The 15,453-nt window shown below is 37.7% G+C and overlaps 1 protein-coding gene across 3 annotated transcripts in view; it reads left to right on the forward strand.

The window, feature by feature from the left end:
• Window positions 1-15,453, forward strand: part of BRWD3 (bromodomain and WD repeat domain containing 3) — an 87,906-nt gene that overhangs the window by 53,330 nt on the left and 19,123 nt on the right. For all 3 annotated transcript variants that reach the window (XM_048865075.2, XM_048865073.2, XM_048865074.2), the window contains 15 exons: window positions 330-507; window positions 1,325-1,418; window positions 3,242-3,391; window positions 5,198-5,274; window positions 6,459-6,636; window positions 7,867-7,983; window positions 8,258-8,365; window positions 9,676-9,800; window positions 10,037-10,119; window positions 10,695-10,806; window positions 12,892-12,953; window positions 13,055-13,210; window positions 13,829-13,949; window positions 15,028-15,153; window positions 15,242-15,323. In XM_048865075.2, the coding sequence (XP_048721032.1) occupies window positions 330-507; window positions 1,325-1,418; window positions 3,242-3,391; window positions 5,198-5,274; window positions 6,459-6,636; window positions 7,867-7,983; window positions 8,258-8,365; window positions 9,676-9,800; window positions 10,037-10,119; window positions 10,695-10,806; window positions 12,892-12,953; window positions 13,055-13,210; window positions 13,829-13,949; window positions 15,028-15,153; window positions 15,242-15,323 (1,769 nt within the window). The remainder of the gene's footprint in view (window positions 1-329; window positions 508-1,324; window positions 1,419-3,241; window positions 3,392-5,197; window positions 5,275-6,458; window positions 6,637-7,866; window positions 7,984-8,257; window positions 8,366-9,675; window positions 9,801-10,036; window positions 10,120-10,694; window positions 10,807-12,891; window positions 12,954-13,054; window positions 13,211-13,828; window positions 13,950-15,027; window positions 15,154-15,241; window positions 15,324-15,453) is intronic.

Raw genomic sequence — 15,453 nt, forward strand, 5'->3', positions numbered from 1 at the left:
CCAGGTACCATAGGAAGTCACAGCACAGACTGATCACTTTTTTTATGAGTGTGCAAAGTGGTTGGTAACAGTCCAGCAACATATAGAAGTAGGTATTCCTAGGTATTCATTGAAAGTGTCAAAACCCCTCACCTCATGTTAGTAACTGATTTTCAGTTGATCAGTAACTGTGATAAAACTGCCCTCCCCTGAACCAGCGCAATTATGCTCCGCCACTTGCAGAGGGCTGAGAAGAAACTCTCTGTCTAGGTCTAAATTTTTATGCATAAATTTTTATTAAAATAGTTGTGGAAATGAAAGGGAAAGAGATCTTCATTTTTGTATTTTAGCTCTTAGAAGTCCAGGTTTGGACTCCCCACCAAATGTTGGTCTCAGACGTAGCGGTCAGATTGAGGGGGTCCGGCAAATGCATCTCAATGCTCCTCGCAGTCAGATGGCCACAGAGAGAGATCTCATGGCCTGGAGCAGAAGAGTAGTGGTGAATGAGCTGCATCCAGGGGTTAGCAGGTAAGATGAAGCCATTGATACTGAATTTCTGTTGGAATCATCTCCATTCCTTTGCAGTACAAGAATACTAAAATATATTGAGTTAATATGTTTGTGTTTCTTTATGAATCCAATATGTGCTGTCCATATGAAATCAATTGTACAAACATTATGAACTGCGTATACTACTAAAGATCATATTATAACTTTTGGGAGTCTATTGTTTCCTGGGTGTGCATGTATAATGTTCCAAAGCATGCTTGGGGGAGGAAGAATAAGTCATGTAGTGTTTCAATGATACCTCTTTCAAAAATAAGAGAGATTATTTACAATTTTTTTTTTAAAGAAATTGATTTTTCAGTACTGTATTTTCTTCAGACTTAGAGTTAATAATTAGGGTTATATTCTGCTTGGGAATTTGGAGAATGGTAATTTCTTACCTTTATGGTTATTTAACTCCTCCTTTGCTGGTTCAGATATTCTATTCTTACCTTTTTGGGGCCAGTTTTATTTTGACTGTTCTCTTTCTTGAAAGGTTTTTTTTCCTAGTGCAGCTTTTTAAAATTTTAATAGATCATCATGCTCAGTGAAATATTTCTTGAGCTATTATCAAACGTCCAGCAAGCTCCCCTTTTATAGGGAAATGACTAATGATATCAAAAGAGTTTTTTGCTTTGTTTAAAAACAAACATAAAACAATCTCTGGTTGCTAGCAGGACTTATGCCAACTTAGCTGATAGCAAGGAAGCAAATACTGTTTTAAACACATTTAGTAACTAGATTGTCAGTCTGTTTAATGATTTAGTGAATAAGATGAATGTCTGCCATATGTTTTTAGGGTTCAGGAAGAATGCCGAGCTGCCAAAGGTGATATGGAAGTTAATCTTTACACTGTTGAAAAGAGGAGAAAACCATCCCACACCTTGCAAAGGGTGAGTAGTTTTCATTAGAAGAAAAGGGAAAATAAGAATGGAGACCATTTTAAGCATTGTGCAAAAAAAAAAAAAAGTCCAACAGAAATTTTTCTAGATGTTTTAATATCCTTGCTACTTAATCTTTCTAATTTTCCTATATGTAGCTCCATTTTGAAGTTATTCTGTGCTGCAGAACAATTTGCTGTTAGGTGTAAACCATTGTCGGGGGCGGGGGAGAGAAACAGTGAAGTACCTTTAAGTGAGTAACGGTTCATCTTAAATTTAAAAAAATGTTGGTACCAAGATCTTGATCCTACAACTTGCAATATATGGGCAAATGCTGCATCCACATGGAGCCTTCTATTCTTTAGTGGAGCTCTGTTCCCGCATGGTTCTTTTTGCAGGATGAGGGCCTAACATATTTTCGGACTCTCAGGAATGCAATACATTTTTTGTTATGCACAGACTTTATTTGAGGACCAAATGTTAGATTTTAAATTGAAAAATAGTTTAAATGTCTGACTGCTTGACAAATTAAGTGCTGTATATGTGTAACTACTTTACTCATTTTTTAAAAAGGGTTCATATAACGTCTCTCTGTTCTGCAACTGCTGTCATGAACCCCGGGGTCTATGTGAAGTCCCCGTGTTCGGGCACAGAGGCCCCTAAATTGCAACAGCACTGTTCTATCAGTTCATATTACACAGCCAGTTTAAGATACCACATCAAAGATCTGTTTTGTACACCCACCAGATGATACTGATATCGTTCAAAGACTGATTCACACACGCTGCTGTAAGGGCTTTTTAAAAAGTGCCATTAATTAAAATACAAAACACCATTTTTAATACGTCTGTATTGCATGAAATCCTGTCCCCACTGAAGTCATTGAAAAAACTCCCATTGGTTTCAGTGGGCCTGGATTTCACCCATTGTATGTAAGTATTGCAACTGATAAGATCCCTTTTCAGGGAACTTCAGTCTTCGTCTTCCTCCTCTCCATTATTATTATTATTATTTATTATTTGGATTAGCATAGTGCCTAGAAGTTCACTGTGCTAGTCGCTGTACAAATACAGAATAAAAAGACTGTTCCTGCCCAAAAGGGCTTTCAGTGATGGAGACCTTTTACTTTGTTAAAAAACACACATTGTTCATGTTTGTTACAAGTAAAAGAGATGAGGTTCTTTTTCCAAGTGCCAGTTCTGAAAACTCAACCGGAGATCTGAAAATCAAGCTGGCTTTGTTGCTGCTGCTGAGTAATCAATAAAATCATATGTCCAATCCTATGTTTTTCTTTGGAACTAGACAGGTGTAATAGAGGGCAGGCTTTCTCTTCTTGAACAGTAGTGGGAAGGTTATGTGAACCTTTTGTGCTTTTATGCTAGCAAGCTACATCCACACTAGTACTGAAATGGTGTTGACTGAAACAGTATTTAGAGACTTGTTGAAAGCAAGTCTAATCTCACAGTTTGATTTGTGGCATTTTTATACATGTATTTTACAAGTGTGCTAGAGGAATCACACAGTCCTTAGAATAGTACATTTCTTTTTTGTAGTCAAGACCACAGGGAACAGCTGTTCAGCAAGAAAGTGGTATTTTTGCATAACCAATTTTTCAGGGTCAAATCACTTCTTAAAACAATGGGCAATATGAGCAATATAGCCAAGCCAGAGTAAGTTAGGGATGGCATTTCAGCCCGAACTCCAGATTTTCTGGTTTTCTGTTGAGAGTTGGACAGCATCCAGTCCTTTTAATATGGCATGTTTTTGTAGTGTATATAGATATATTTAACTGTTAAAAAAATCTAATCTTTGTCTTTTTTCTCCCGTAACAAAAGAGTGATTATCAACCTGGCAGTGGACGATCTTTGAGAAGAAACCAACGTAAACGCCAGCATGCCTACCAAACACGCTCCACCATTGAACACAATCAGCAGGGAGCAAGTCAAAATGCACGTACAAAGGAAGAATCTGAAAGCTCCTCCGAGGTATGACACCTCAAGTAATTGTTTCAATATGTTCCTTGGTTGTGTGGTTTGATGACAGATGTTCTCAAAAAGGTGTTATTAAGACTCAGGATTTCCTCTTCCTTTATGAAGAAGGATTTGATTCAGTTGTTTTTAGGATTCATGCCATTATTTTATTAAATCAGTCTGGGAAGGAGATGTACCATTTTATTTCAGTGCCTAAATTGGCAGAAATATAAATATAAAAGTATTCAAATCTAGTTAAAATGGATTGTTTTATGGACATCATCTGCTAGGAAGTCTTGAAATGTTGTTAGGTTAATTTAACTGGCCTGGATGTTGCTTTCTAACATTTGCTATTCTGGTGTTTCATGCAAATAGTAGACTTCAAATTGCACATGTACTGTAGATGTCACTAAGTAGGTTGGTTTTGTGTACATCTGTACAGCAACTTTTAAAGATCCTGTATTGGTGTTAGTGGTTGATATTGGCGAGAATAAGGATTGGAAGTTTCACAGATTAAATGTAATTTTTCCTCTCAGCAAGGAAAGGGGAGCATGTAAAATAAGACACATTATGCATATTGTATATATTCACTGCTTTCTCCTGCTCTGTAACTTAACACTAAAATACATGTGAATTAAATGCTCAGTTAAAAGCTCACCATAGTTATCAGAATTCTGACAGGAAGAAAAAGCTTACTATTAGATTGATTAAGGCCATACTTGTGTATTAATGGATATATGTTTCAGATATTAGAAATTAATACCTTTTAGGCTTTTAAGAAACATTTTAAGTACTTTTTTATTGTTTTAACATTTGATGATACGAAGTTCTTCCTCATGCATCTGCCTTTGCAGCTCTCCACTGGAGGAGCTCTTTGCCTTGCAGACCAAAAACCTTCAGTAGAAGCAAGAACCATTAAAGACTATGTGCATCACACCCCCCCCCCCCCCAAATCAGGCTTTTCTTCCACCTGTTCTGCAGAGGCAACTTTGTGAGGGAGAAATGATGGTCATGTACCAGTAACTGGAATTCTCTGAAAATGTTTGGGGTCAGCAGATGTGCACTGACCACGTCCAGCCTTTCCCTTTCCTGTGGATTTTGGGTCAGGTTTTCTGAGGTTGAAAGGACCTAAAGGACATTTTTATAGGGGGTGTGGAATTTTTTATATATATATAAAAAATATATAAAATTTATTTATATATATAAAATTTTGGTTCTAGAATGCCTCGAGGGCGGGTGTTGTCCCACGCCTTAGTAGCTCATGCTACTATCAAAGGTGCAGTGGTTTGTGAGGAGAGGCATGTTGTGTAACTCGTGTCATCCGGGTGTTTGCATCGTGATATTTTCAGGCAAATACAGGAGAACTTCGGGAGTGGAGGTTATTCATAACTCTGAAACATTCTTAACTCTGAACAACACATTATGGGTTGTTCTTTCAAAAGTTTACAACTGAACATTGATTTAATACAGCTTTGAAACTTTACTATGCAGAAGAAGAATGCTGCTTTTAACCATCTTAATTTAAATTAAACAAGCACAGAAACCGTTTCCTTACTGTCAAATCTTTTTTTATACTTTCTCTTTTTTTAGTAGTTTCTGTTTAACATAGTACTGTATTTGTGGTGTGTTTATTTTCTTTGTCTCTGCTGCTGCCTGATTGCATATTTCTGGTTCCAAATGAGGTGTGTGGTTGACTGGTCAGTTCATAACTCTGGTGTTTGTAACTCTGAGATACTACTGCATATATAATATGAAAGAGAAAATATTTGGTGAAAATGTGGCAGCAGGGATAACAACATGATTCTTTTGTTTTTAATGCAGGAAGATGAAACAGTTGGCACAAGTGATGCCTCTGTAGACGACGCTGTGGCTGTATGGCAAAGTGAAAGCAGTTCCAGGTAGCTTTTCCTATCCTCCTAAATATTTCTTCTTTGTCTTGTGATTTATGTAGTCTTAGAAAGCCGTACCATGACGGTTGGTATTTCTGGAGCCATGACTACAATATGGAAATAAGTATCTAGGACTTATTTCACCATAAAATAAGTAAATATTTCACTATAAAATAAGTAAATCTGTTACTTCTGTGAGAGATTAAGGTAAGGAGGAGATTCTCACCTTGTTTAGTAGATGTTTGTGCTCTGCACTGCTCACCATTGAAGTTTACAGGCTCCATCACTCTGGACAGAATATTTGTCTCTTTAATTAGGAAGTATAATAGTGAAATTGACCAAGTAATTATAAAAGTGTTTACAAAACCACTTACCTTTTGTTAAAGCAGTGTGAAAGACCTATACTTCCAAATGTTTTTTAGTCTGAAGACTTTCTTCTTTTTTTCTTATCCGCTATACAGTTTTTTTGTGTTCTCTGCGCAAGATTAGGAGCTAGTATGAAGTAGATCAGCAAAATGAAGCGTTTTCATATTTGTGAGTCAGTTATCTAAAACACAAATGTTAGTTGATTATTTGAGTAGTGAAGTAATAGCATTGACACAGAATGACTGCTTTGTGCTAAAGTGGCCAGATCTGTTCTGCTCTTTGTAATGAATTTGTCAAAATACCTTTGTGCATAATTTTTAGAATTTTTTAAAAAATACTGTCCTTCTGTGTTTGGAGGGACGAAAGGTCATATTAAATCAGAAAGTGTATGTCCGTTACTGTGATGTTATGGAAGTCAGCAGTATACATTTAAAGACTCCACTAATATAGACTAAAACTTTGACAAATTCTAGGAATAAATCCATTAAGAATTGATGTGAAAACACGAGGGCAATAAAATATGTCCCTACAGCCTTCTGTGAATGAGTGGAATCATTACTATGATGCAAATGTTAAATATAATTCTGGCTTGTATATGAATTTTCAACTGAAATAGTATGCTGAATGTCTAAATTATGCACCATTTAGGCTTTCTATAGACTTCATGTGAATATAGTTCTAATCCTGCCAGCTGTCCTCACAGTCACAGGAACCCATCTACATGGAGCAGCTTGCAGGATGAGGGCGAGGACTGTATTGTGTGAAAGTCAGAGTTATGGTTTTCTTGACATCTTGTTTCTTAGCTTTTTACTTTGTAATATTTACAGTGATTCTTCAAGTGAATATTCTGACTGGACAGCAGATGCTGGAATTAATCTCCAGCCTCCAAAGAGACAAACCAGACAGGCGACTCGGAAGATCTGTAGCAGCTCTGAAGATGAAAATCTAAAGGAAGCTAAAGGATTGGAAGAGAAACGAAGGAAACCCAAACAGACTAGAAAAAAGGTTAGCTTTTCTTTTTTAATGGCTTTTTGGCTTTACGGCTATAAATCTTTCATCAATGGTTGTCTTCAAGTTAAATTTTTTCATAAACAAGAATGCATGAAAGACGACTGATAACACAGTAGTCACAATTCACTTTAAAATGAAACAGAATAGGATTCTGGATATGTAACTTTGTTATGCTATTGTTGTGTAGTGGTAATTTTGATATTTTAGTGATTTATAATTAGGATGATGAAAAGAACAGACTTTTATAAAAGAGGTAGGTTAGTGAGAGAGACCTTTATATTTACTCACTACAGACCAAGTTATTTTGTGTTTTCTGAATAAGTGTGGCCAGAACCAGGGCCACATGAAGGTCCTTTTTCGTCTGAGGATTTCCCTGGCTAGTGCAAAGCCAACATAGTATGCTCTATGCGTAGGAGGAGGGATGTAGTGTTTTGAGGATTGGAGAGGTAGGGCCAGAACTCACTGTGCTCCAGCAGTCCCCACTGGTGTGATGTCACTTGGAGTCACCACAAATGAGAAGTAAGTCAGAGCAGCCATTAATATGCTTTAACTTGCACCAGGGGCCAGTTCAACTCCCAGCCAGCCTGAGGATCTTTGCCACAAAGGTGACTTGGAGCCACTTTTTGTTTCACCTCAGCTGTGCCAAGGGATGTTCTGGAACAGCTGAGGGATTTAGTCCTTAAGGTGTCAAATTTTTCAGCTGTCTATTTTACTTCTATGTATATCTTGGGGTGAAGAGGATGGAAAAGAAAAAAACAAGTGATTAGCACCCCTTACGTCTTTCCTTTTGTATAACTTCATCTCAAAGGGCAAATGTAAAGGGTCAGATTCACACCTGAAGTGAGCCTATTGACTTTGAATTATGTTCCAAATAGAACTACAAAGGGTTAGTGGAAGGACTGTGACATTAAAGGAGTTATGTTAGTTCCATATTTTTAATTTTTGTATTATATGCTTCTCTTGAAGAATGTTTGGTTTTTGTCGAAGCAGCTGTTTAACATGCTGTTAGGCCTGTTATATATATCTTAAGAAATTAATTCTTTCCTTAGTCTGCCATTATACTGATGATAATGGGTGATCACTTGATCTTCTTGGAGACTTGGCATATCACGATTTGCTTTGCTCATAATATTTAATTAGCTTTGTTCTATATAATGAGTTGCTCACATTCCTTGCCAATAGTAATTACAGCTTGTTCCCTAAAAGTAATGTAATTTGTTTAAGAAACCAAGTGGATTACTTTCGATGGAAGGTGAACCCAGTGAAGAATGGTTTGCACCCCAGTGGATCTTGGATACCATACCACGTCGTTCACCCTTTGTCCCACAAATGGGAGATGAGGTAATGTTGTGCGTGTTCCCATTGACAGCAGATGAAATGGCCTCAACTAGGCCAATAAAGATGCTTCAGATGCCTACACATAAATAACATGCTGCTCAGAAGGAAGAATAAGAGTGTTTTCCAACAAAATAAATCTTATGGAAATATCCTATAGAATTTAGGATGATCCTTGTTTGTAGATATCTTTTTTTGTAAAAAAAAAAAAAAAAATAACCCCATGGATCAGCTGTATGACTAAAATGAAATCTACACATTCTCTTTTCTTTTCTTTAAGATTATATATTTTAGGCAAGGCCATGAAGCTTATGTACGGGCAGTAAGGAAGGCAAAAATTTACAATGTTAACATGCAAAAACAACCATGGAACAAAATAGAACTCAGGGTAAGTCAACTTAAAAAAACAAAACAAAAAACTTCCACGATCTGTGAATCATGTCATTAACTTCTGCATTAAAGTCAAATGTGAACAAATAAAAGAAAAATGCTGTTTAAAAAGTTTTGCTTTGCAAACCAAACTTTACAGATTTTTTTTATGACCTACATCAATCAATCAATCAATCACTGATGGTAGGAACTCAGTAGGAGATTCAAGTTGAAGGAAGATGTTTACGTAGAATGGTATTCTTCACTAACAAAAGTTAGACAACTCTAATTTGAAATATTACCTTTTCTTGCATTCTAACTCATACAGAACTAGCAACTCTCAAGTCGTTAATACAATCACTTCAGCATTCTTAGAATGAATGAACATACAGATACTGCTCATTGTTTCAGAACCTGAGATTAACAAATAGGGATCCCAACTATATATATAAATTTGTATTAGTGGTGGCTGTTTAGGGCCAACTATGCGTCTTCCAAGGCCTCTTCAATTTGAAAGGGATGGGAAAGAACTACTCCCCTTAAGTTACATCCACACTTGGGACTAGGGTGTGATTCCTAGCTCAAGTAGGCATACTTGTTCTGGTTATCATTGAGCTAGTGCACTAACAATAATATTGTACCCATGGTGGTATGAGCTAGCAGCCCAAGAACATACCCATGGGATCCAGGTGGGTTTACGCGCGGGAGCAGTTAGCCTGTGCCACCACAACACTACTTCTGGTTTTGACATGCCCATTGGATGAGAGCTAGCATAAGCATGTCTGCGTGAGGTGGGACTCACACCCCTAATCCCAGGTGCAGACGTAGCCTTATAGAGTCATAATGCCTACAGGTATTGCCCCTCAAGTCCTAGCACTTCCAGAGGCATTCATTTAGCTCATGCTAAATCTTCTTTTTAAAAAGACCATACTTTGCTTCTCCTAGTGCTGCCTCCTGATGTGCAAAGGTTTTGAGGTTGTGGCGTTGGCCAGAGATGCCCCCCTGGGACCACTACTGCTTCTGGAAGAACAAATGCACCATCCCCAATACACTTTCCAGTGCAGTTAACCAAATTATGGCCAGCCTACTGGAATATGTTAGGGGGGAGGAGTATCATGTACCCTCTCATCCTTCTTTGCTAGAGAGACCACTATGCTCTTGGATTTTTAGGAATGAAGCATATGATTGATAGACGTATCTAGGCTGGAAGGAGGAAGTAATCTTATAAATACATACCTTTCTTTGTGCATATATATGAGTGAATATGCTGCTTTTAACGAGATAAAATAATAATATAAATATTGACCCACACTGTGTTTTGATAATTAGGAACAAGAACTTGTGAAGACTGTAGGAATTAAATATGAAGTCGGACCTCCTACACTCTGCTGCTTGAAGCTTGCATTTCTAGATCCAATCTCAGGCAAAATGACAGGAGAATCTTTTTCCATTAAGTGAGTAGCTGACTGAATCATTTCTCCAAAAAAACAAATATTCTTACAAATCGTCTAGAATCCCCTTTTTCTGATCTCCTTGCAGCTGAGGGCTTCGTGTAAGCAGTTGTCATTCCTGCAATGAACAAGAAATGGTAGTTGAAGACTAAAAAGATTGCCTATGGGATTACATGAGAACAATGGCTGTGAGAGCAGTGTCTTGTTTAGAAGTAATATTGTTTTCTGCTATTTTATAGGTACCATGATATGCCAGATGTTATTGATTTCCTTGTGCTGCATCAGTTTTATAATGAAGCCAAAGAAAGGAACTGGCAGATTGGTAAGTACCATTTTACCGCATCCGTGTGTTTGGCATGCTGAATACCAGTATTGGACAGGATGCAATTCATTGTCTTTATTCTAAATCTAAAATGTAAATATTTGCCCAGTTTTAATGAAAGAGGCACTTGTAAGTCATTGGTTGTTCACTTTTAAATGTACTGATTATTTTTCAAGTGCAGTCCTCTCTTTGAGAGCATTCTAACACACTCTTGATGTAAACACCTTATGTTTTATTTTCTAGCATTTAAACTTAAAAAAATCATAGTCTGTCACTTCTACAATTTGCATATTAATGATTTCTGATCACGACTGTTATATTATAAAGCTAGAATGCTCAGATAAGCTAGGGGAAATCTGCTGTCAATCTCCAGAAATGTAAAGATGCCCTTCTTTGGTCTTTTTTGGCCTCTGTATGCCGCTGTGGTGAATGCGGTAGACATACAGAATCCTATAAATTATTTACTTTATTATATAAGTAAGGTGTTTTAGCTGTTACATAAGAAATAGATAAATTATTATGTGCATTACTCCATTGCTAAATTTAACTTTTTAAAAAAAAAAATTTAATTACAGGGGATAGGTTTCGCAGTATAATAGATGATGCTTGGTGGTTTGGAACGGTGGAGAGTCAGCAGCCTTTCCAGGCAGAATATCCTGATAGTTCCTTCCAGTGCTACAGCGTTCAGTAAGGATTACTGTAGTTGCAGTATATTTGATATATCTAAGCACTTATGTGTCTCTTCTCCTCTGCATATTTATATGTAACTTACATGTGTGCATCAAGGGAAAAAAATTCAGATGAACAAACAGACCCCCTTTCTTTGTGACCTACTGACTCCCAAAACTATAATTTTGGGATTTTAGTGCAATTTGATGTGAATTAGAGCCCCAGACAACTACCACTGCGTTCCTGGTTCTTGTTACATTGGAATTGCCTTACCAGATCTTTCTCGTCCAGTATCCTATTTCTGACAGTGGCACCAAATACTTTAGAAGAAGGTGCAAGTAACCATGTAGTGGGAGTAATGAAATAACCTGCTCATAGGGGAGGTTTCATTTTTATTCTGGACAATGGTTGTCTTTTATGTGCTGGAGCATGAGGCTTTAAATGTTTTAAAAAAATTAATCCTATCTAATGTAACCGTGACATTCTCATTGTCTACAAAAGTGTAGAATTCCCTTTCTGAATAATGTGACAGTGAGTTCCACAGTTGAATTATGTGTTGTCTTTTAAAAAGTTTCTTTTTATTAGTTTTTATTAGATTCCCTCTGTATACTATTCGTTATTTTGCATACATCTATGTCTCCTTTTTATTAGTCTCCTTTCTAACAAGTCCCAGTCTTTGTAATTGCTTCTTATATGGAAGTCTTTCCTTGCATCTAATAATTTTCATCACCTGTCTCTGGACCCCTTCTTTTTCTGTCATCTCTTTTGAGATGGGGTGACCAGAACTGAGCCAATATTCCAGGTGAGGGCATTCTATTGATTTGTATTATGGCATGATAATACTGACAGTATTATTGTCTATTCCATTCATTTATGCGAAACGTTTTGTTTGCTGCACATGCACATTGTTGAATTCTGTGACAACTCAGGCTTTTAACCTGAATAGTTACAGTTAATTTGAAACCCAGCAATGTGTGTGAATAGTTCAGATTTGTCCTTCAATGTGCATTACCTTGCATTTGTCAACACTGAATTTCATTTAACCTTGTGCTATCCATTGGCCTGGTTCTGTTGGATCCTTCTAGTGTTTCTCAGTCTTCTTTAGTTTTAACTAACATCATTTTGAGTCATCTGCAATTTGTGTAACCTCATTGTTTCCCCGCTTTTTCAGATCATTGCTAAATATATGTGTAAAATAGCCATCCTAGTGTGGTTCTTTGGGCCATCCTACTGTTAACATTTTGTCACGTTGAAAAACAAGGATTTGTCCCTACGGTGGCTTTTTTGGAATGTCGGGGGGAGGGGGGGAGTGTTGTTTTTGTGGTGGTAGCCAGTTGCTAGTGTATGGCAGGACTGTGCCTTATCCCATGACAAAATAGTTTCTTAATAGCCTCCTGTTTAGTCAAAGGATTTGTTTAAAAGTCCAAGTAAATAAAATCAACCGTTTTTCCATTATCCACTCTCTTGTCGACTTGCTCAAAGTGTGCTACCAAATTGGAGAAGCACCATTTTCTGTTACAGAGGCTGTGCAGATTTCTTCCTTGTGTATCATTGTTCATTTAGTAGTAGTAACCAAAATATTGTGTTGTTCTGGAGCACTACTGGGATTCTCAAAAGTGATCTGTAGCTATTATATTACAGCCTTTTCTGGTAGATATCATCTGACAAAAGCATTTGTTAAAAATACTAATTTATCAGTCACTGGTTACAAAAATAATCTGTGGTTAGTGGTTACAAAAATGTTTTGACTTTTTTCCCTAGTGGTAATAGTTATTGACTGCTGTAAAAACAATCTTCCCAAACATTAGGTTTTATTAATTGTTGTCATTGCTAAGGCAGATACATTGCTGAGATTTGACCACTACTCTATGTATTAGAGATGGGCTTGAAGAAAAACCCTGGATCGAAATACCCCAATCATAAGGGAAGCTGAGATCCACTTGTGACTCTGGCCAATCTATAATATACTTCTGGGAAGATCACACTGCCATTTTATTTCAAGTCTCTTTTGGAAGAAATTTTACACCCTACATGCATCAATGAAAATAGGTAAAAATTAAATATTTGCATGTATGTAATATGGTTTTCATTTGTTTTAAATAGCTGGGACAACAACGAAAGAGAAAAGATGAGTCCATGGGACATGGAACCAGTTCCAGAAGGAAGTAAATATGCTTTTGAATTAATTATTATTTCCATGTCAGTACAATTATACCAGCATGGCATTAATGGCTTACTGTTTCTGAATCCTTCCCATTTCGTTTAGCTGCTTATCCAGACGAGGTTGGTGCTGGAGTTCCCGTGTCCCCAGAGGAACTGACATCTCTGCTGTATAAACCCCAAGAAGGAGAATGGGGGGCCCATTCCAGAGATGAAGAATGTGAACGAGTTATTAAGGGAATTGATTATCTTCTGACCCTTGGTATGTTGGCATGAAATAAATTACAGGAGCATCAAGAAAATCAGCATGATGTCAAATGACTCTTTGCGGGGGGAAATTTACTTAACAAAAAACTTTGGATATAGCCTCTTATTCCTCTAGGTACCCTTTGCAGGTACACTTCCATCATTGTAGGGCTTGATCCTGCTCCCATTCATGTCTAATGATAGCAAGGGAGCTAAACTCAGTCCCTAATGAACAAAATATAATTAGTTTTAACTAGTGTTGGTATGAAACTATTTTATTTAAATGCTGTTAAACAAGGAAGGAATCCTATTTACAATTTCTGATGTTGGACATCCATACTTCAAGGTTTATACGAGATGGCAGTTTTCAGCAACAGCTACCGGCATGGAAATCTCAAATGCAGCTTTTAACAAAAAATGCATTTTTAAATATAGTAGTTCATGCAAGGGGAAATTCATTTGCATCCCGTGGGCATTCAGAATGGCTCACTGAGCAAAATGACTGTAGACATATTTATTGTTGGGCCAATGATTGCTGGATTTTTCTTTTTATAAGGGATCTAATTCTGTTATTACCATACGGCCAGGGTTGTCATCTGTGGAGTCTAACTGATTCTGATCTTTTTGTTTCTAGATATTTCTAACCCCTTTGCTGTTCCAGTGGACCTTAGTGCCTATCCCATGTATTGCACTGTAGTTGCTTACCCAACTGACCTCACCACAATCAGGAGGAGACTTGAAAACAGATTTTATAGGTCAGTTTGATTTGTATCTAATGTTTAAATTCCTGTGTATTTTATCATGTATCCAACTAGAACAGGGGTTCTCAAGCTTAATTGCATTGTGACCCCCTTCGGACTATAAAAATTACTACACGACCCCAGGAAGGGGGGACTGAAGCCTGAGTCAGACCAAGCCCCTAGTAGGGGGGGCCAAAGTTGAAGCCCAAGGACTTCAGCCCCAGGCAGGGGGCCTGTAAACTGAGTCCTGATGCCCAGAGCTGAAGTCCTCAGGCTTTGGTCCTGGGTCACAGTAAATCTGAGCCAGCCCTGGTGACCCCATTAAAATGCGGTCATGACCCACTTTGGGGTCCTGACCCATAGTTTGAGAACCGCTGCACTAGAATCATCTGGTGAGCTGAATGTATTGCAACTCAACAAATAACTTCAGTGAATATTGCCACTTCCTATAATCCGTGTCCTCAGCAGGTCTACAGCATAAGATTTAGACTCCATACCCCATCTTCAAAGAATAGGTCTTGATTTTTTTGGTCATGTTGCAAAAACAAAACCAGATTTCTGGACCTTGCTCTCTTTCCTGATCTGAGACATCTGCCTTGTGTCTTCCATCCTGCAAATATCGGCAGCCGTTCAGATTTGCTTGATCACGCCTCTTCTCGCTCTTGCGCCTGAGATTTTCTTTCCAGTGCAGCAAACTTAGGGGGAGTTCAATAATCTTGCCTTCATCTAGTAGCATCTCAACTTTTTGGGCTGATTTTGGGGCAGCAGCAAATAATACATTTATTAGCCCCATCTCCTTTCCCTTGGAGGCCCAACGTTTACCATTGGGACCACTCAGCCAAGTTCCTTCACTGCATTTGTTTCTAGCTGGGGCAATTCCTTTCATTGTTGATTGGCATGTGAGTTCCCTTACCAGGTAATAAGCTATGGAGCCTGCCACCGCCAACCTGGCAAATGCCAGACATCCAGGCCATCTGAACAGAAGCTTTGTGTCTTCGTGCTAGGCTTGCAAGGACTACCTCTTTTCTAACTAAGTTTTATGGCACCAAAGGAAAGTAACATTTTTCTTTCCTCTTCCCCACCCTTCACTCAGGAGAATCTCAGCATTGATGTGGGAGGTTCGATACATCGAGCATAATGCTAGGACTTTCAATGAGCCAGAAAGTCCTATAGTTAAAGCAGCCAAAATTGTAACGGATGTCTTACTTCGCTATATTGGGTGAGTACTTTGTATTTCCTTATGCCAGCATTTCTGGGTTTCTAAACCAGTTCTGAAATGTATTTTGACTTGTCCTGTTGCTCTGCAGGGATCAGAGTTGTACTGATATATTGGATGTATATAATAAAGTGAAAGCAGAAGATCTAAGCAGTACTGATGAAGAGGAGGAGGTAAGAGCAGTAAGCATGATCATCAGAAGCATACTTAACTCTTTTTTTATTCAGTAGATGGACAGAGTTTAAAGATTTTTATGGGTTTTTTTTTACGTGTAATCGCTTTGGGGTTTGATAGAAGAATAGT

This window comes from Caretta caretta, chromosome 9 (genome assembly GCF_965140235.1).
Source record: "Caretta caretta isolate rCarCar2 chromosome 9, rCarCar1.hap1, whole genome shotgun sequence".
NCBI lineage: Eukaryota > Metazoa > Chordata > Testudines > Cheloniidae > Caretta > Caretta caretta.